The sequence below is a fragment of the Anolis sagrei genome, chromosome 4 (assembly GCF_037176765.1).
Source record: "Anolis sagrei isolate rAnoSag1 chromosome 4, rAnoSag1.mat, whole genome shotgun sequence".
Lineage (NCBI taxonomy): Eukaryota > Metazoa > Chordata > Lepidosauria > Squamata > Dactyloidae > Anolis > Anolis sagrei.
This window is the reverse complement of record NC_090024.1, coordinates 146289103-146311372: the sequence shown is the minus strand read 5'-3', so window position 1 is coordinate 146311372 and position 22270 is coordinate 146289103. Positions and strand designations below refer to the sequence as shown.

General features: G+C 36.8%; 1 protein-coding gene across 2 annotated transcripts in view; it reads right to left on the bottom strand.

Moving 5' to 3' along the window:
• The window catches only part of ARHGAP29 (Rho GTPase activating protein 29), a 79428-nt gene that overhangs the window by 23256 nt on the left and 33902 nt on the right, over positions 1 to 22270 (bottom strand). For both annotated transcript variants that reach the window (XM_060773973.2, XM_060773974.2), the window contains exons 3-5: positions 15492 to 15635; positions 2588 to 2684; positions 1993 to 2065 (exon numbers count right to left, since the gene is read on the bottom strand). In XM_060773973.2, coding sequence (XP_060629956.2) covers positions 1993 to 2065; positions 2588 to 2684; positions 15492 to 15635 — 314 coding nt within the window. The remainder of the gene's footprint in view (positions 1 to 1992; positions 2066 to 2587; positions 2685 to 15491; positions 15636 to 22270) is intronic.

Here is a 22270-nt window from a genome sequence, read left to right as displayed (position 1 = left end):
TCCAGTTAATACACAATGCTCTAATCACCTGTGGGTTAAGCACATTATGTATACTTATCAGTTGCATACACCTTTCAGTCCATCAGGGAAGTTCTTAATGTGACAGTAAGTAAAAAGATTAGCTTCTCTCCGACTAGTACACTAGAAAGCTTTAGTGTTATTTTCAGAGTAGAAGGTTACACGACAAAGGCACTATCCCTCACAGTGTTTACTTTTAATTCATTATTGCCTTGCTTCCTGCTTCTGAAGTACTTAAGTAAAATAAAAGCAATGGCAAAACCTAACTGATTGGAGACAACGGTGGGACAAATGGTGTCATACGGAAGCAATGCCTAAGCAACTAAAAATTGCCTATCTCTAGTCTATCTATTAGTATGAACTAAACTGTGTCTAAATCACCTCCACACATAACAAGGCTAGAAACAAGAACACTTACAAAACTTTACAAAATCGGTATTAGGCAAAAACTATCCTGTACAGTGCTGTGGCAAATAATGCATAATATACAGAGGACACTAAACAAATAGAGTCTCTATCTGGATAGGGGGGCCTAATCAATGCCTTGCTTGCTTCAGTAAATCCATCCATAAAATGATACTGTGACAGTTATGTAATGCAATCACAGATACTAGAATTCCCTCTGTGACGCTTGAGTATTTACATATCCAAACAACCTTAGCAACAAGTAGTATCCTTAAGCTACTTTCAAACTACATAGATGGTACTGATCTATGCAGTTTGAAAGAATATTCTGTGAAAGTCTTTGAAACAGGAAAGCTGCCACAGGACAACCACCTAAATTTCCCATCTGAAAGTGAATGAAAGTAAGTGAATGAAAGTAGCTGTGTACTATTCCCTACCTTAAAAGATAATCAAAACATGTTATGAAGAGCAGTATATAGTTTCAAAACATTATTGAAATCCCATGTAAAATTCCTAATGGTTATTTAATATTCTCCACACTTATTTGAATATCACAAAGCTGAGGTCACATTTTAGAAAATATTATGAATACGAAAGCAAACAATGTAATTTCTCTTGTTTTCTATATTTGGGTTTGGGTGACAAACTGAACAAATTGCATAGACACTTCCATAGAATTACTTCTCTTCATATGTTTGATCAACTGCCAAGGAGATCGTCTTTTAAGCCTCCCCTTAAATTCCTAATTTTCACTTGTTTCTTGCTGTGCTGTCTTTTACATGTTCCCAAGACACACCTCTTCTTACTACTTAATCAGCCATGACGTTTTGGCTTGACTGTTCTCTGCTCCACAACTTAACAATTTCTTTGGATCCATTGACAATGTGTGTAAAATATTGTACTATCACTGATCAGCCAGCTCATATGGTCCTACTTTATTTAACAGAATATTCGCCCTTTGACTACTGTTCTTTTCTTACAAATTCCACTGGCAGACATGCGAACAGGTTGGGTCCGGGGTCCGAAAAGGCTGAACTATGTAGAGAAAGTCCTGCAGTCATCCAAAGCAACTAAAAAAAGGCATTATAGTAATTTTGCCTTCCTAACCATATACCTCTAGGAGCTGCTTGTTGGTTTCAATAAAGTACTGGATGCAATATGCATAGCTTAGATTCCTGAACCTTGGCTCCTCCAATGTTTTGGGCTACAGCTCCCCAAATTCTTTATCACTGTATGTAGTAGCTGAAGTTGATGGCAGCTGTAGTCCAAAGTATCTGGAGACTGCCATTTTGGGGGATGCTGTACTAAATCATATTCTGGTGCCAGTCAGGTTGGTGAGATCAGAACTCTCATTAAACCAATTTCTGTACCTGGCTAGACATTACAATATTTGTAGTTCAATACACCAGAAAAGTGCTATCCAGGGAAATATTTCTTTTTCTATAAAACTTTTTTTTATTTTTAAAGTGACCCATATAAGATATTTTTAATGGTGACAGTGAAAAGTGATGTCACTAGTTATAACTGATAACAAAACATCTTAAATTTTCAAGGGTATATCCACCCTACCTGGCTTTGACGAGATACAGGGAGACCCAATGTTGAGCCATTGTCCACATCTCCCATAAGGAAGTCTGAAACTCTGTCAGAAGAGCAAGGAAAAAATTAGCTATTACCGAACATTTAAACCTAAAAACAATTTTAAGGAAGTCTTAACAAACAAAAGGGTTTGGTTCTCTATTTAGTTTGTATTTTGCTACTTATAAGTATTCTTAAAACTAAATAGTTCTCAAGCCATCTGTTAAACATGGTCTCCTGAGTAACCTGTTGAAAAAGAAAAAGATACCCCCGAAGTTTGGAGAGGATAATCAGAAATTATTCTGATCCAAAAAGTAGCTAGTCAGAAAGTACACTCAAAAGTAGTTAGAAAAAAAGGTAAACACAAAGAAATCTGAGGATTTCCATTTCCTTGGTGATCTCATTCCTTTTCTCATGAGCATTCTTTCAATATATATAAAAACAACGCCTACATTAAGTGGCCTTAAGCGGGATTGGTGTAGGAAAGGGAAAAGGCAGATCCGCAAAGGAAGAGTCATGGGGCAACCATAAGAGAAGACGAGAACAGGGAAATTATACCATACAGTTAAATCTCTATTTTACTTACATGTTGCCAAAGGTAAATGCCAACGTATCAATCGAAGAGAATATCTCACTTAAGACTTCTCTTTTATTTTCTTCATTAACTTCCTTGAAGTTCACAGCTGAAGAAGAAAACAAAGAGGTATTTATCAGGCTGTGCTTTTACAGGTCATGAAACCACTCTGAATTAGAACATTGGGGAAATTATTTGAGCCATTACAAAAATAAACATGAAGCAAACTTGGCAAACTGAATCCTGGACCTAGAGCAAAACTCTAGTTCTTTAATCGAGACTCTAGATCAGTGGTTCTCAGCATTCCTAATGTCGCAACCCCTTAATACAGTTCCTCATGTTATGATGAACCCTAACCATAACAGTATTTTTGTTGCTACTTCATAACTGTAATTTTGCTACTGTTATGAATCATAATGTAAATATCCAATATACAGGACGTATTTCCATTCACTGGCCATTAAATTTGGCACAAATATCTGATACACCCACATTTGAATACTGGTTTTGTCATTTGGGAGTTGTAGTTGCTGAGATGTATAGTTAATTTACAATCAAAGAGCATTCGGAACTCCACCAACGATGGAATTGGACCAAACTTAGAACACAGAACCCCATGACCAACAAGAAGGAAGGGTTTCGTGGGCATTGACCTTGAGTTTTGGAGTTGTAGTTCACCTACATCAGAGAGCTCTGTGGACTCAAACAATGATGGATCTGGACCAAACTTGGTATGGATACCCACGGGAGGAAGAATTCATAACAGCATCTATACTCGGTCTTTAATTTTGTTAGCTACTATTATGTGATTTATGTCGTTTTGAAGGTTAAGTCGCATACTTATTTGCATACTTAAGAACCATCAGGGGTTACAGCAGTAAACCTTTTATATATATATCTCTATATAGATATCTGTGCTATTAGATACTCAATATGCCCAAATGTGAACACTGGTGGAGTTTGGGGAAAACAGACCTTGATATTTGGGAGTTGTAGTTCCCAGGATTTATAGTTCACCTACAATCAAAGAGCATTCTGAACCCCACCAACAACAGAATTGGGCCAAACTTCCCATACAGAACCCCCATGACCAACAGAAAATACTGTGTTTTCTGATGGTCTTTGGAGACCCCTCTGATACCCCCTTGCAACCCTCCCCGCCCTGCCCCCCCAGGGATCCTGACCCCCAGATTGAGAAACGCTGCTCTAGGTACATGGCTTTCACCAACTCATTTTTTCTTGCTCTCACAAACTAAATTTAGGACAAAGATTACAAACTAAACTGATTCTTTCCCTTTAATCTTTTTCTTGTCTTTTTACTGTGAAGTGTGTCTCAGTTTGTTTTCAGCTTTCATTCTATACTATATTAATATTTTTGCTTATTTGTGGGATACCATTTTGTTCTTTCTAGTTTGAGAAGAACAGAAGGAAATGAGGCTTATTTTTGAGTAAAATCTGTATTGTAGTGGTGAACGGATGTTCAGATTTCTATGAAAACATCTTCATTTATCGTTCCTCTGCCCAATCGTAAATGGTTAATTGTTCAGATAGGGCAGTAAGCCAGTCTCTATACAATCCATCCATTGGTGAAATAACCTGCACAATTTTGCATTTTTTTTCTCAGTACAAAAGAGGTAAGAAGTTTATACAAAACCTTTTCCTTGTTTCTATCAAAGATAGAAAACAGTAAAAAGTGTATTTCTCACTTAGCTGCTTTGCTTACCATTATATTATTTCCTTCCAAAAAATCACCTTATGGCTTAGTATCCTGTACCTTTGTAGCCTCTCTTGCTCGTTTTTGAAACATCTCTATTAATTTATATAGCTTAAGAGGACAAATATACCACACATGAACTACCTTTGGTACATGTTCCATTGCTGCTGCTGCAATAGTTATAAATGGGGGATAGGAGCAAATTCTGTTCCTATGTTCTTTTGAAATTACTACTGCTAAATCAGATTCCCATTCTAGATGTCACCCTATTTGTTTGCCAAAGAATTGTTCTATTGCTATTTTATATATTTCTAATAGTAATCCAGTTGGGTCTGAAATTATGTTAATGCTCCTGGAGATTCCTGAGTTTTATGTATGATGCAAATGAGGAGACTTTCAGCAACTGCATTTTTAAGGCTCAAGAGTTGTGACTAGAGTCGAGGTAAACATGCAAATATGCACGATTGTTATAGTTAATTGTAATACATTTAACAATTTCTGAGTGGGGAGTATATTATTTGTAAAGGTAAAAATAAAAATAAAAAAGCAATAAAAGCCTATAGTATTATACGGTACAAAGCAGAGACAATACAGACAGGTATAATCAACTAATACAGTGATAAGCATGTGTTTAAAATGCAAATAAACACCAAAAACAAATTATTAGATGAAATATTGTAATAGGTGCATAAATAACTATGAATATAAAAAAATGTTTCCTGGAAACGTGCACATAGAGTTTTTAAAAAATCCCGGAGACTGCAGCTCTTGGAGCCAAGACATGGAGCCAAGACAATATTGGATTTCATGCTAATGAGAGACTCACATGTACACTGCTGCCATGCCTCTTTACTCCAATTTTACATTTGCATGTGACTTGCAAGACAAGTGCAGAGGCAGATTAAAGACAATAATGTGAAATGCCAAGAACTGGTCTGGATGAAAAATAATCTGAATTCATACTGTTTTAGATACCTGCTTAACTATCATTTTTTTAATGTGGTACAGCAAAGAGAAAGTTAATAAGGCTTTGCCTTTAGTGTTCCTCTTGTCCATAAATGCCCTAAACACACAAAATCCCATCTATCTTGGAAGTCAGCCCTGGATAGTACTTGGATGGAAAAAAAAAAAAACAATGCCTAGAAATATACTGTAGAGCAAAGCTGAATGTTGGGATTATGGGAAAAGTGTGTAGTTAGCTAGTAGTGACTGTTTTGGATATTTATATGAATCCAGGATAAAAAAGAGAACGAACACATTATATTATGCTGCTTGAGGATGAAAACAAAACATGTCAGTATGGCATAAAAATGTTGAAAGTGCTTTAAGTTCTGTAGTTTCACACATTCAGCTAAGGTTTAATACATTATGTAAAAAAATAAAATTATGTGTACACCAGTGAATTGTTTTAAAATCATTTTCTTTATGATTTATTATCAGTAAATGTTTGACTTGTATACTTATTATATATACCTATGTACATAAGGTCACATAAACATTTCTTGGGTGAAAAGATGTCATGACTGCAGAAAGATTAACAAAGTATTGCAGTAGATATATTCCAAAGGAAGGAATTGGCCAAACCACTTCCAAGTGTTCAATGTCCCCTACAAAATTCACGGAGTCACCCTAAATTGGCAGGTGACTTGCACACAGGACACCACTTATTACCTAAAATTTAAAATTACGTTTGCATAACGTATCACTATTCAGAATGGCAGATGTGTAAAATTACTGAGGTCATCAAAGCAGTATCATTTTGAAAGTGAGTAAATGGTTTTGGCACCCATAAAACTCTTAAACTACTCAAGAACCAGAGGAAGAGGAGGAGGAGGTGGTTCTCTATGGGTGCATCTACATTGTAGCCTTAATTCAATTTCATAGCACTTTAACTGTAGTGGAGCTGTAGTTCTACAGTGTAGAAACAAACAAAACAAATTTCCTTACACAGAACTTCTTATCCATGGTAACATTATCCCATGTTTTACCAGAGAAAGTAAAACAACATATCTCAAATAGATGAGAGAGATTAGGGACAAACAGGAAGAGAACATTATTTCTTGTTTAATTTTCATGGTAATGTCTTGATTATTATGGCATTGAATGTTTGCCACTGCTTGTTGGAAACCGTCCATGGGGAGATAGGGTGGGATATAAATAAAGTATTGTTATTGTTGTTGATGATGATGATGAGACAAAGCTGTCATTGGGGTTGTTAAAGAGAACCATAGTCAGTCAGTGATACTCTTAGCAAGACAATAAAGTCATGGTAGTTTAAAGATGGCACCTCGAAAAAGCTAATCCTGTCCTCCAGTGACTTGGTGATCTCCCTTAAAGAGCTACTATGTTTAAAAAAAGTAAAGCAATATATCACAGATCTCTGCCATCTCATCTAGGTTGGTCTTCAATTCTCTATTCTGCATTTTATTTCTGTAAATTATTGCCCAAAAAAGTAGGTTCATGTGAGATTACATCTCTACAGGAAACAACTCTTAATTTTAAGCATGTTTTCAGGGAAGATATTTTTAGATATGGACACAGTTATTCAATTCAGTATAATTAAGTTCTGTAAACTATATGTTTTACTATAAACAAGGAAACATTTTTAGATCCAACCAGACTAGAATGACTGATCCAATGGATCTGACACAGGTGTTTCCATTGCTTCAACCAGTTCACTCTAGTTTGGACTAACAAATTAGTCTAAGCTATTTTTCATTATTCAAATAACATTTTATGTTAAACATAGTATGAGTTATGAGACATACACTAACCTATTGGGTGAAACAAAACAAATAACAAACTAGGATCATTTCCGTTCTTAACCAAAATTAGGGGAAGACATGAACTTAAAAGAAATTCAATGCTAAGATAAGCAAATCTGACAAATCAAAGAGACAGAAACATGCACCAGAAATATAAATACATATAATTAGACACTAGCTCATTTATTATGAAGATCTCATCAACTGTGGTATATTCAAGACTGTCCTGCCAAGTGTCTCAATAAGCATAGATAACCAAAATAATCTATATGATAAATAATGAATTCCTCTGTGAAATAAAATATTACTATCTAGCACTATATAATACTATCATAGGCTAATAAATTGTTCTGTTTATATAGACTTCATGGGCATTGTAAACATGTGTTCCATCACACACATTCCATCTTCTATGTCAAGAGTCCACAAACTTTTTAAACAGAAGGCCAGGTCACAGTCCCTCAAACTGTTCAAGGGCCAGATTATAATTTGAAAAAAGCATAAATGAATTCCTATGCACTCTGCATATATCTTATTTGTAGTGCAAAATACACTTTAAAACAATGCAATAATTAAAATGAAGAACAATTTTAACAAATATAAACTTATTAGTATTTCAATGGGAAATGTGAGCCTGCTTTTGGCTGATGAGATAGGATTGTTGTTGTTGTTGTTGTTGTTGTGTGCTTTCAAGTCATTTCAGACTTAGGTTGACCCTGGGAGAGGTCTGGGTAAATGACCTTGGAGGGCCACATCCAGCCCCTGGGCCTTAGTTTGAGGACCCCTGTTCTGTATAAATAAAAAATGTAATGTTTGTGGGATTAACATAACTAAAAAACCACTGGATGAATTACCGCCATATTCGGCCACAAGACACCTACTAATCCAAGGAGTGACCATCACTCAAAAAAAAAAAAAGATTTTGTCATTTGGAAGTTGTAGTTGCTGGGATTTATAGTTCATCTACAATCAAAAAGCATTCTGAGCTCCACCAATGATGGAATTGAACCAAACATGGCACACAGGACTCCCATGACACTAGAAAACATTAGAAGAGTTTGGTGGGCATTAACCTTAAGTTTGGGAGTTGTAGTTACCAACATCCAGAGAGCACTGTGGACTCAAACAATGCTGGATGTGGACCAAACTTGGCACGAATACTCCCAGATGCCCAAATATGAACACAGATGGAATTTGGGGGAAATAGACCTTGGCATTTGGGAATTGTAGTTATTGGGATTTATAGTTCACCTACAATCAAAGAGCATTCTGAACCCCACCAATGACAGAATTGGGGCAAACTTCCCACACAGAACCCCCATGAACAACATGAAATATTTAAGACCATCCAGTACAACTCCCTTCACCAGGGCAAGAAAACGTAATCAAAGCCCTCCTGACAAAGATCCATCCAACCATAGACATAGATAAATATATATGATTCACACACAGAGAGATATAGTACCATAGATTTGAAAGGACCCCTAAAGAAGAAACAGCAAGAAATACTGTTTACCCACAAGCATAAAGAAATTACATATATTAGAAACCAACACTTTATTTTCCAGATCACCAGACGGGCCACAGCAACACATGGCAGGGGACGTCGAGTCTTGAAAATAAATATTTCAGAATGAGAGAAATGGTTTTTACTGAAATACATCATTTATTTTTTGCTTTACTCTTTACTAAAATCTTTTATACAAAAATAGACATTGCACGTACATTGCATTACCATTCCAATTTCCTGTACAAGAAATTTTTCCCAGCTAGGCAAACTTCAAGTCAAACAACATTAACCATTAGTTTCTGATAAAATGATGTCCTGTCTTATAAGAATTAGTCCCTCTCCTTGAAAATATTTCTGTAACTGAATATTCCTAATTTTCCAAGCCAATTATGTAAAAATATTTGAATTTATATTGAAACATATGAATGTAACTACTGGTTAAATGGTTGCTTTACACTATCCAGGTTGTACAAGGTAGACTGTATTGCCTAATGAAATTCTTCTGACATTAAAACAAAACCGAACACCCTGCTATTCTAGATACATTTCTTTGTTATTCCTCATATTTAAGCATTACAATTGAAAATTAATTGTGCAAATCACCTTAATGAAATGTGTCTTGCATGAAACTACCTCAAACACTTTGCTATTCAGATCTTTCTTTGTTACTCTCCATATATACATATTAACCATGAAAAACCAGTGATTTCAACAAAAAGAAGATAATACCAATAAAAGTATCAGAACTGAAGTTTTATGCTTATAATTTGAAATATCAGAATTTACACACAATATAGTACAGGATTCCTACCTTCTTACCGAAACATTTCTATCCAAAGATTCCTAAGGTTTCCTCTCGCCCATTATTGGCAAAGTGGTATTTCTTAACATAAGCTTTGAACAGTCTTTCCCCAGGACATCCTGGCTAAACACAATAGCGCTGACAACAATGACTGGTAGTACTGTTTCCATGCTGGAAAATGAGACTGTGTGTGTGTGTTTGGGGGGGGGGGGGCATTTTCAAGTGAGCACATAATTTAATAGGCATGGAAAAGATTAATGTAAACATAAAGCTCTAACCAGTAACCACCACTATCAAATTAAAAGCAAACCATTATATATGGACTTCTAGCAGCCAAATAAATCAACTAAAGAAGGGATATGTGCCATCCTATGAAACCAAGTTGTACACTTTATATACAATATTTTTTAAATTATGTACTGCAGAGCATTTACTGATTACATCTGGATGGAAAAAGAAGGAAGTTTGAAATCTGGGCTTATTGGTACAGCAATTATGATTTAATTCTCACTTGTTAGAAAAACAAACTCCTTGGCTGAAATTCTGGAAGTTTCTTAGTAGCACCAGAATTTTTAGTCAAAGGTCTTTCGACTATTTGTACTTCCTCCTCCAAATTATATATAATCTTTCAAAATATGTAATAGGATATCTTAGAGGAAAATGTGAACATAAGCATAATGAAAGGAGAACACAGATGGGAGTAGCGGGGCAGTGGAACTGCTAATTTGAGGGAAAATCCACAAGTTTTATATTGCTAAGTCCTGTGTGCTACATTCTGTTGCAGATGCCCTATAGAAGTTTAGTTTTGTGATTTTTCTAAAGCACTGAACTCCATCTCAGACTGATGAGACTTTATCTTATCAAATGTTGCAAAATAAATATTATAAAGCACAATCTAGTTCATGATCAATTTCATAGTTTTCCTGCTTTCTCTCTCTCTCTCTCTCTCAACATATATACTAGTACAACCAAGTAACCATCACATGTGGAGACACAAATGCATAAGAATACTCCCTACTAGGCTTATTATTTCATGAGAACAAAATTTTACATAGCTCCAAGTGTTCAGAGTTACGTAATAATAACAACTTTATTTTTGTACCCTACCTCCATCTCCCTATGGAGACAAGCTTGAACAGCATAATTAAAATATAGCACATTAAATATATAATGGCAACTTAAAACAAAATAGAATATAAAAGCAAACATCAACCAACAACCAATGAGCCCTGCGAAGACAATCAGTTTCTGAGTAAAGGTGGGCAGACTGGCGCAAAGACAATTGCGGGGATAGGGCTGATGAATAGAGTGCATCGATCATAGGGCAACAGTGGAGATAAAGGGCAGTATGAGAATAGAGCATTATAAATTTAAGTGCAGAACAATAGCAAAGTGCATGAGCAAGATTTTGGGTCCTAGTAGGGTCAAGCTATCTGGGGGATTGTCTAGTCAAAGGCACAGCAGAACAACCATGTCTTTAAATATTTGCGGAAGATGGACAGGGTAGATATTAGTGTAATCTCCCTGGGGAGGGAGTTCCAGAGCCGGGGGGGGGGGCATCACCAAGAAGGCCCTCTCTCTCATCCCCACCAACCATGCCTGAGATGGGGGTGGGAGCGAGAGAAAAGCCTCCCCAGGTGATCTTAGAGATTGTGTTGGTTCGCAGAGGAAGATGCGGTCACAAAGATAGGCAGGTCCCGAACCATTTAGGGCTTTATAGGTAAGAATTTGCTTGTATTGGGACCGGAAACTTATCGGTAGCCAGTGGAACTGTTTCAACAGGGGGATTGACTGCTCCCTGTAATTTGCTATTGTTAACAATCTGGCCGCAGACCTTTGCACTAACTGCAGTTTCCGGGCCCTCTTCAAGGGCAGCCCCACATAGATTGCATTACAGTAATCCAACCTAGAAATAACTAAGGTGTGGACCACGTGGTCAAGTCAGACTTCTTGAGTTTTGAGTAATGATGGCCAGGGGCAAATAATCAATTAACTTCTATGTACATCTGGGATATGTTGGATTTGAAGGGTCTGAAGTGGTGGCCTGAGACAAGATGCTTCTCCCAGTCTTCATCTTCTGGTTCTGATTACCAGAAAAGGGGAAAAAATCTGTTTTATGGCTGATCAGTCAAGTCAAATTTACACAATGAATTGTGTAGCAACCATAGATGCTGAAGTTGTTCAGCATGATCCAGCTTCCTTAGAGAAGTGTTTGTCTCAGGCCACCAACGAACAAGTAACATCTTCGCCACCAAAAATATGGCTCAAATTGAAGTAGAACAAAGACTCCTCATTTATGGAGCTCTGGAAACATCAGGCTCAGCATCTTTTGGCAAAATGTCCTACTTTCTTAGCATGACTTACAACAGAGAAGAGTAAGACTGACATGCCTACTTGAAAAGAGAAAACATATTCACTGACTATATGCTAATGTTTTGAGAGGAGTAACTTTCTGTCACATATGGAAGACATCCTAAAACTGTCTTTTATAACATGAGCACCACTTCAATCAACACAGAAGCAATGGAGAAACCCATAAAACCAAAGTTAACCCCAATAAAGTTGAAAGGCAAATATGTAGAGAATAAGACTGTAGACAGAAAGGAAGTGAGACAAGTAAATGAAGACAAAGGGATAGCTTGCTCAGAGGAAAAGGAAGGTAACATTTCCTCCTGACAGCAGCCAACAAGGAGTGGAAGCAGGGGAAAATGTCATGGCAGAATTCAGATGAAAGGCTCTTGATTACTTCTAAAAAAATTCTAAAGTTGTTCTGTACAGGTGTGGAACTATACATGCATGATGAACAAGAATATCCATATCTATTTCAAAAATAACTTATTTTGAAACAACACATATTAGCTTCTTTGGATTCAGGGATTGTGCTCCAGACTAGTAACTCTTGTATATATGAAATGTAGTCAAAATGGGCATCCCTGCACATGCTTAATGAATGGCAAGCTTGAGAACTGGTTGACAACAGTCCTTCTAGGTTGAAAATGCTGCTGCAGAATGCCAGGTCAGTCAATGGGAAAACAACTACCATCCAGGACTTGATTCTGCATGAACATGCTGACCTGGTTTGTATCACAGAGACCTGGCTTTATGAGACTGGGGGGTTAATTTCTCTCAGTTCTGCTCACCGGGATTGTATGTGCAGCAGCAGGCAAGGACTGGGGGGCAGGGAGGTAGAGTTGCACTGGTCTATCGTGATTCCATCCCCCTGACCAGGTTCCTCATCCCGCAGTCAACAGTGTTGGAGTGTATTTACCTAAAGGTGGGTGACCAGGACAGAATAGGGATTCTGTTGGTGTATCGCTCACCCCGCTGCTCAACAGTCTCCCTTCCTGAGCTAGCTGACATGGTCTTGGGGATGAAGTCTCAGCAGCAATGGTGTTGGGAGTCTTCACCATCCATGCTGAGACTGTCCTGTCGGGAGTGGCTCAGGACTTCATGGTCTCCATGACAATCATGAGTCTGTTCCAAGTGGTGTCCCAACTACCCATACTGCTGGACACACTTTTTACCTTGTTTTCTGTGCAGGATGGGATGATGGTGATTGTGGTGTGGAGGAACCTGTCGCAGTTCTGTTATCATGGACCAATCACTACCTAGTCAGGTTTAGATTTACTAGCATTCCACAAGCCTCCACAGGGGTGGGGGATGGATTCCTGATAGCTTTTGGGGATTTTCCTGTCACCTTGGCAGGCAATTCTGTCGAAGCAGAGCCAAACCAGCCCCCTGGTTTTCCAAGGAGTTGGCGGCGATGAAGCAAGTGAGACAGAGGCAAGAGTGACATTGGCGGAAAATTCATAGAGAACCTGGCTGAGAACAGGCTAGAGTGTATTTGAAAGCCTACTCTGTAGCAACGGAGGCAGCAGAGAAATCATTCCTTGCTGCCACCACTGCATCTGCAAGGAACCGTCCAGCTGAGCTGTTTCGAGTGGTCAGGCGGCTACTACGTACTGGTCCTCAAAGAGAAACCCCTGGTCATTCAGCAGCACACTGTGAAGAATTTGCGAGGCACTTTGCAAATAAAATCGCTCAGATGCATTCCAATTTGAATGTTGCTATTGATATAGTTCCAATGGTTATAACTTTGGCTCCTGCTTGTCCAGTGTTGACAGATACCTTTCAATTTGTGCAGCCTGAGGATATCAACAGGATGCTTGGAGAGGTGAGAGCTACCACAAGCATTCTAGATCCTTGCACTTCCTGGCTGATCAAACAGGCCAAAGGGGGACTGGCAGAGTAGGTGAAGGCAGTGGTCGATACCTCCTTAGAACAATAGAAAGTTCCAGCTTGCCTAGAGGAGGCACTTGTGAGACCCATATTTAAAAAGCCATCTCTGAACCCTTCTATAATGGACAACTATCGACCAGTGTCCAATCTTTCCTTTCTGAGATTATTATTATATTTATACCCCACTTTATCTCCCTTTGGGGAGATACGGTGGGGTATAAATATAACAACAACAACAACAACAACAACAACAACAACAGCAACACTATGTAACAAAATTTGAAATGTTTTCTGTTTCTGCTTTGAAAGTGTTATTTCTTGCTTAATTGTGTGGTACTTATTTTGAAAGTAGTTGTTTTACTCCAGAAATTTAGTTTTTGTGACTGCCACAAACAATGTTAAATTGGTTGCGATTCTATGAGACATTCATTGAAAAACTATAGCAAAATGTGCTGCAGGATTCCAAGTTTTTATGATAGAACAAATTAGAAAATGACATTTGGAACCCAGGAACAAAACTCGTGTTACACAGTGTAATCAGGAAGTTTCTTAGGTATTTTGATGATGCTGGTAGTTTCACAACTCGCTTACACAACAACCAGATGTTTTTGCATTTGTGGTTTCTCTTTCTCACTTTGAATCCAGAGTTAAGAAACAACTGTTCCTCAAAACAAGATGATAAAACTGTGTACATCTGATTTCAGACCAACTGTTATCAACATACTGACTGGATCAGGTATGCTCAATTATATATCAAGCATTGCTATATATACCATAGTCTTGATTGACAATTTATAACATTAATTACAACAAAACAAACTTTAAAAAATAGCAGTAGTTTTCTGCACATATGACTTATGTACCAGTTCTAAACATGACCACTAGCTTAGAAATAGAAAACACGTTACATGCAAAGATCCACAGGAATTTTGTGAACATGCTAAATCCTACAGTTACTGTTAAAACAAAGTAAAAAAGATGAACTATAGACTGTAAAACCTCTAATGTAATACTTAGCACAGCTATAATAAATACCGTAAGTAGATTTTATACCTTCTCTTTCTCTAAATTCTCAGTCTGTAATACAGCTAAAATTATAATAAATAAAATAATTAAACTTTATACCATCTCCCTGAAGAGACCCAGCTCATATAAAGCACTCAATAGTGCAATAATAATAATAATAATAATAATAAAGCAAACACAACAAAATACAGAAAGGTAAAATTAATAACAATAAAATTGACCCAACGATACTTAAAACAGCAATAAAACTCCTATTAATTTAAAGGATACTATAAAACCCAGCAAACTGCAAAAATAGTGGCTGTGTACAATATCAATACCCGTAAAGTGCAGAAGTGAACACCCTCTAAGAAGTGCTTGAATATAGTGATTAAGGCCATAAGACTTATTTTAAAATCCCTGTTTTCAGGTGTTTCTGGAAAACTTGGGAGAGTGGAGGCTACCCCAATCTAGTCTTCAGGATCATATAATGACATCTATTTGTAAGTAAGTAACTAAACTTTATTACGGCTGATGACCAGTTCAGACAGCTAAAACAGCTGAAGCCACCAAAGCTTGCATAAATGACTAATACAAAGAAAATAGGTGAATTATCAAATAGGAAGACAGTATCTATATGGGCTTTAAATAGATGTCTACGTATTCAATGGAGAAAGCATGCATATGCCAAAAACTTAAGGGCCCATACTGATAAGGACATATGTGAAGAAAAGTCCTATAACACTTAATTACTTTTTTGACTGGTGAAAATTGGACATTTCAGAAGCACAATCTTCTTATTACCCTACATCACAAGATTTCACATATTTCAGTTTATATTTTCTTGCAATGATCCAATACTGTAGATTTGTTTTCCTTACCTTTCACTTTTGCAATAACTGTTCCAGCAGCACTTAGAATGTCAACTGAATTGAGACTCTGATGTTTGTTTATTATTGCCTTTAACACGCGGAGTAGCTCACCCAAACGTTCATGAACAACATGATGAAGACAACCTTGGTTTTCTGAAAAGAAAGTTGAAAAAAATTCAAAACAATAAACACTACCATCATGATTTCTATTTTTTAAATCAAGGCTTTTTCAACAGTGCTCAAAATGCTTTCAAGGGTACATAAAATGCTTGCATGAAAAAGAGGAAGAGGAATTCTATTGAATAACTGATGTAACCTAACATATATTTGGAATTCTTCCATGTGGCACCAACTGACCACAAATTTCATTACCCACAGCTGAATAAAAAACGTTGATGGTAGTTGAAGTACATTACATAAAAGACACATTTGGTTGGGGAATGCTATATTAGTTCATCAAGAAGGCACTTCTCAGCTCCCTATAAGGACTGTTGTTGGCTGCTAGGATATCACAGATGTCTCATTTCCATGGGAAAGGACTAAGTGGGGAGTCCATGGACAAAGTTGTCTACTAATGTCTCATTTCCATGTGAAAGGACTAAGTGGCGAGTACATGGGCAAAGTTGTTTAACTAATATTGAAATTTCCTCTGCCATGTCTAAACTACCTGTAGGATTCTCCAGACAGTAATGACCATATAGGACATTCCAGGCTGTAGGAATGAGGAATCAATTTGCTTTGCTAGCCCTTTCTTCCCAACATGGTTTCAAACAGCCCCTGTAACTAGTAGCCCTAGAACCGGTTACACAGATCACACAAATTCTTTGCTACAGCAGTTCAGATTCAGTGCTTGTCTATTTTTGGGCATAACTCAATGAATTCATGATGTCTATAAAGTCCTATACAGCTCATGTTCAGGTTATCTGAATGACTGTATTCACTCACATGAGCCTGCTTGTGTTTTTGAGATTATTACCTGGGAGATCCTTCTCACTGTCCCACCATTCTCACATGTACATTTGGTGGGAACACAGGAGAGTATCTTTTCAATAGCTGTCTCTGTGTTCTGAAACCCCCTTCCCAGATAGGCTAGACCAAGGCTTCTTAAATCTTTTTCACGCACAACTTCTTTCTGTCTAGGAAAATTGTACATCATCATAGGTATGTAAGTATATAAAATAAGTATAAAAATCAAAAATTTACTGTTAACAAACCAGCATTTCCAAGGCCTGCTAAAAAGTCCGATTTTTCTTTTTATGAAGTACAACTGAAGCATTTTTTGTTGAGTACACTGTAAATACCGCATGTTTAGACATTTACATAAATTTGTGTAAATGTCTAAAATGACCAACATGTACTGAAATGCATAAAGAAAACAAATGCAAAGATTCATATTTTAAGATAAAACACATTCATTTGCTGCTATTGTTACTGATTATTTTATATTTTAGTTGGTTTTCATTTTATGATGGCTTAACCGCTTTCCAATGTTTGTATGCTGTGATCTTTTTTATTATGTTTAACTGATGTAAGTCAACTCTCAAACTGGGAAACAGCAAGACATAATATAATAAACCCCTCATCTCTCTTTAGAGCCTCCCAGTGGTTTGATATTTCCTATTAGCTGCCCCCCTCTTATAGACTCATACCTACATTTTAAACTGTAAGTTTAGGTTGTTTTTTAATCTGTCTCTTTTATAACATGTTTTTAATCTGCTTTTTTATCTGACCTACTTGGGAACTGCAATTCCCTTCCTTGGGCACCTGGGCCCCATTCTATAGTGTGCTGGTCATAGACCATAATAAATCATTGATTGGCAATATAATAACCATAATCATAATAGCAGATAATTTGTTTTAATTGGAAGAGAGGTTTTTAAATGTCAGAACAAAAACATCCAAAATACTGTCATTCCAACTTGCTTCTTTAAGTCACTATGAGTCAACTATGACGGCATAAAAATCTCCAGCAGCATGCAAAAGAATGAGAAGTATTCCATCGGTGTCACAAGAGGACAGTGAAGTGACAGCTCCCCCGGTGACCAGAATTCGAGCATACCCTCATGAAGCTGGAATGTTAAATAGCCTCTTTATGTCTGTCTATATATGTTGTGCGTCTATGGCATTGTTTGACATGTGTATATATATGCATTGTAATCCACCCTGAGTCTCCTGTGGGTTGAATATAAATACTGGAAATAAATAAATAGACTTTGGAGATAACAAGTGCTGCAATAGATCTTTCCAACTCTGGTAAATACAACTGTTCTTTAAGTAGTTATAAGCAAAAAACATAAAGGAATTCAATCCTATTAAAATCTATGAGAATTCAGAAGGGTATTTCTCCACACTAATCTATTTTATTAGGACGTTGATATACTGCATTGTCTTTAAACTGCACTTAGGAAATAATAATTATAAAATATAGTGTTAATCAAGACAATGTTGAAAGCAAATTTACTAATAAATTGAAATTTTGCTTTAGTTCTGTGTTTGTTTTTATTTCTTTTAAAAAACCTGTTCTGACGACATATGTATGATATGATATATATAAAATGCAAAATTATATTCAATATCCTTGAAATCAATGCTTTACCAACAGTGAAAAGCAGCAAAATAATAAACATATTAATTTTGGGCTAGGATGGCTCAATGGATAACATCAAATCTGACTCAGCTATACAGTCTGAGAAACTGCAGGTAAGTCACTTTCCCATGCATATTTCACGATGAGGATGAAGTAAGAACTCTGACAGAAGCACTAAATAACTGATAAGAGTTGGGAGAAGCAGCTGCAAATAATTAGTTACTTTCATTTGTTCTTTTATGAAACAATGAACCATCGCTTATTATATTTGCAGGTTACATTTGCAACTGAATATAGGATAACATCATTCCTTTTAGACTATCACGGCAAAATGTAAAGTTAACAACTGCCAGTGCTCTGGCCTCTGAGGGAGCTGCCAAGCCCAGCACCACTGCATCCCAATTCCAATGACTAATGAAAGGCTCTTTCTTGATCCCAATTATTCTGCTCTGGCCTTTGAGGAAGAGAAAACCAACAAAGTCCAGTCCCATTGTGTCTTGATTCCAATGGCTGAAAAATAGTCCTACCTTCATATCACCTGCTATGTTGTGGTTTGGGAGGGAGGTAAGAGCAGCCAACAGTTGCTAGACTTCATTCTCTCCCTCACTGGCATCATCAGTTGTGTTTTGGATCTTTTTAGATGACAACCTCATGGACAGGTAACCCTTAAAAACATTTTAAGTCCCTTTGTTCAATCTAAATGAACAAATGTACTAAATGGCAGGAGCAAAATATCATAAAGTACAACTGCTTGCTGATGCTGTGCCCCCTTACTGCTCTCTCAGGCTTTCAATGCTGAAGTGAAGAGAATCTGTTTTGTACCAGCAACTTTTAGCATTCTTTTTTTTTTTTAAGCAAATAATTTAGTTAATTTTGAGAATGGGTAACCGTTATTCTTTTAAAATATAGCTAAAATGGCAATTACTTTGGAGAACATCTCATTTATATTAACTAATTACCTTTCAAAAGTAACCTTCTAATTTTAATGGGGCAACAGCCATCCTAAGATAAAATATGAAGACTTATACAGGGAACGGGTTCCCTGTATAAACTGCAGTTCTCTCCTACACTGGTAAACAGTAGGAACCTGTGGAGTAGCATGCTCCTTTTCCATGAGCACAGACCTCTTCAGTGTTAAATATTCCATTCCTCTTTGTTTTTCTGCTTCGTAGATCACTTTCCCTAATTCTGCTAGATGAGAAGATAAGCAAATATTTAAGAAACAGGACACAGGAAGTGGTACAACACGTGCTTTGCAAACAGAGGCTCTGATAATACATCGGATTTCCAGTGACGAAATCAGGTAGGTGAAGATTGGAAATACCAACAGCACAACCAACATAAATCAGAACTAACAATAAAAGACTGAAGTTCATATAGGTTGAACTATTATGAAGAATGCGGTTTTTTTTATCACTGGTAGTATAGCAACATAAATAAAATGTTATGAAAAATGATATACAATATACTGACAATCAATTATGCTTTCTTGACATTTTACAATACAATTAGAAAGTATTCTAAACATCAAATAAAGTAAACTGGACTTCTGCAAAGTCCCTATCCTGGCATAATGCAGATCTGTTAGATTCAAAAGATTCCTGATGACCTAATTCGCTTTCCCATTTGTGTGTCACAAAGGACAGGAAGGAACACGGTATGCTGTACTAGAAGTTTTGTTATTTCTGTTAGTGCTGCAGAAGCTAGAATACATGCTCAGCTATTGTTTTCCTCAAAACATACCTTCACAAAAAATATGATTATATTTAATAGGGAGAGCAAAAAAAAAAAAAAAAAAAAAACCTTTACAGGCCAGTATTTAGAAAAGGAATCTCATTATTAATGGGATATTTGTTCATGACTAGAACAGTCAATACACTTAAGAAATTTCAGATCCTTAATAGCTTTGGCTATGTACTGAAGGAATTTCGGAGTTCACAAAGTCAGGCTATTTTTCATGTTGTTATAATCTGGTCAGGTGTAGAATAATAAAAAGGATATAAATTTAAACAGAAGTCTGCATAAATGCTGCATGCGGGGACAAAAATGCAGAACTTTTTTATCTTTACATGGGAACAAATGAGTCACACTTCCAATTGGGAGGAAGTTTCACTGAACACGTGGAAGGTTTTTTTTTAAGTAGATGCAGAAAAAAAAACCATTTAGGTTTAAGTGTCTGTAGTCCAGATGGGTTGAACGATAACAGAATGGGAGAGGTTCCCTCATACACAATCATGTTTTGATAGTCTAAATCCAATATCACATAACGCAATAGTCGTTCTGTCCTCAATTGACCTAAGAAACATCTATTCTTTTCTAGAGTTGCTTCACTGAGAATAATGGGCTTCTTGCTAAAGTAGAAGAACTGGGATTTTGGAAGGGGGGGGGGAGATGATGACAAAACAGTTATTTTTTACTTATGTAAGGAGGGGAGAAAACTGTGCTCCATGGGAAACATAAATATCTTTTTGTGGCTTTCTCAAGAAACTTCCTTCAAAGTCGCCCACCGAAAATGCAAGAAAGTAAAACCTCTGTGACATTTTTGGTTCAAAATGCAATGGCGCAGTCCACCAGGGTGGATATAATGACAAAAGCCTGCTTCCTAACATAGTCAACCACCACTGCTCTAAGGTCTTGGGAAAAGGTAAAAATGAAAGACCTGTTGCAATAAGATAAGTCAAATATCAGTACCCAAAATTATTTTACAATTTTGTTTGTGAGTTATTTTTAATCTCTTAAGAACCTACCGAGTTCCTTTAGAGCATTTATCATTTGGGCTGATTTAAAACTACAAAACATCACTGCTGCATCTGGCCATGGCCCTCTCTAATCCATCATTGTATTCATATAGTGGCCAACCAGTTGCCATAGGACATGAGTATAACTGCATCCTAGGTCTTGCAGTCACCAGCAACTGATAAACAGAGGCATACCATCTGATACATAGTGTGATATACAACAATCTAGTAGCCACTGATAACCCTAGCCTCCGTGGATATTTCTAATTGTTTTTTTAAAAATTGCCCAAGATGAAAGTCATTACTGAAACGAATTGTGGTTGAGAGGGCCAATGCAATTTTTTTTGTCCTCAAGTGTCAAAAGGCACTGTGTAAAATCAAGAAATCAATGGTATTTAAACCCTTGGAAATGTAAAATACTTTCTAAAGGTTCAAAATGGGATTTTTGTGAACAACGTGGTAAATTGGGGCTTTCTCAACATACTTGGTAGTCATGATCATGAGAACTACACTTCTGGAATTTGGAATTTGCAGAAATCAATAAAATTAGATCACAAACAATTCCTTTATTACCAATGTTCTGAATAATACCTTTATAAATAATGAGAATGAATACCTTTCTCATTAAACATGATGGTATATTTATATTCTCATTAAACATGATGGTATATTTATCTGAGAGAGCATATAAAGGCAGTCCCTGAGTTACAAACATCAGACTTACAAATGACTCATATCTAAGAGCAGGGGTGAGACAACAGGAAGTGAGAGAAATCTGCCTCTCAGAAGGGAAATCAACTCCTGAAAGAGTTATTATCATGGAGAAAAGGGGTCTCACTGAGGCTTTATCTCCCATCCTTGTTTCCACAACAAGCCACATTTTTTAAAATCCCATTGTCACAGGGACAGAAAGTGAAGTTAAATCTTCTGAACAGGGAGACAGACAGTAAATAGACACCACAGGTTTGTTAACCCTTCCGTATGTTATCCAAAGTTAAACATTATATATTTTTGGCTGGAGTTACAATGTACCTCTTCTAATTTACATACATTCTTCAGGAGGTGCACCTTGAGCTCATCTTTGAGGGACGTCATCTCTGATTACATAGCCTGGGCTCAATGCTATCCAATCCTGGGATTTGTAGTTTGATGAGGCACCAGCATTCTTTGGTAGAGAAGGCTCAAAACCTTGTCAAGCTACAGCCCCTTGATTTCCATAGCACTGAATCAGCAATTAAAGTGGATTCATTCTACAGCATAGATACACCCCAAGGTTGTCTTTTCCATCACGGGAAGCTTTGGTGTTCTAACACAATTGTTTATAACAAAGGAATTCTAAACAGACAGAAACAATAATGCTCACCTTTTTTGATCAAATTACAAAGAGCACATTGTATTTGCCATCAAATGCTTTTTTTGGTTTCAGAGCTTTGAAAATTAAGGTGCACATTAACATTGATTGA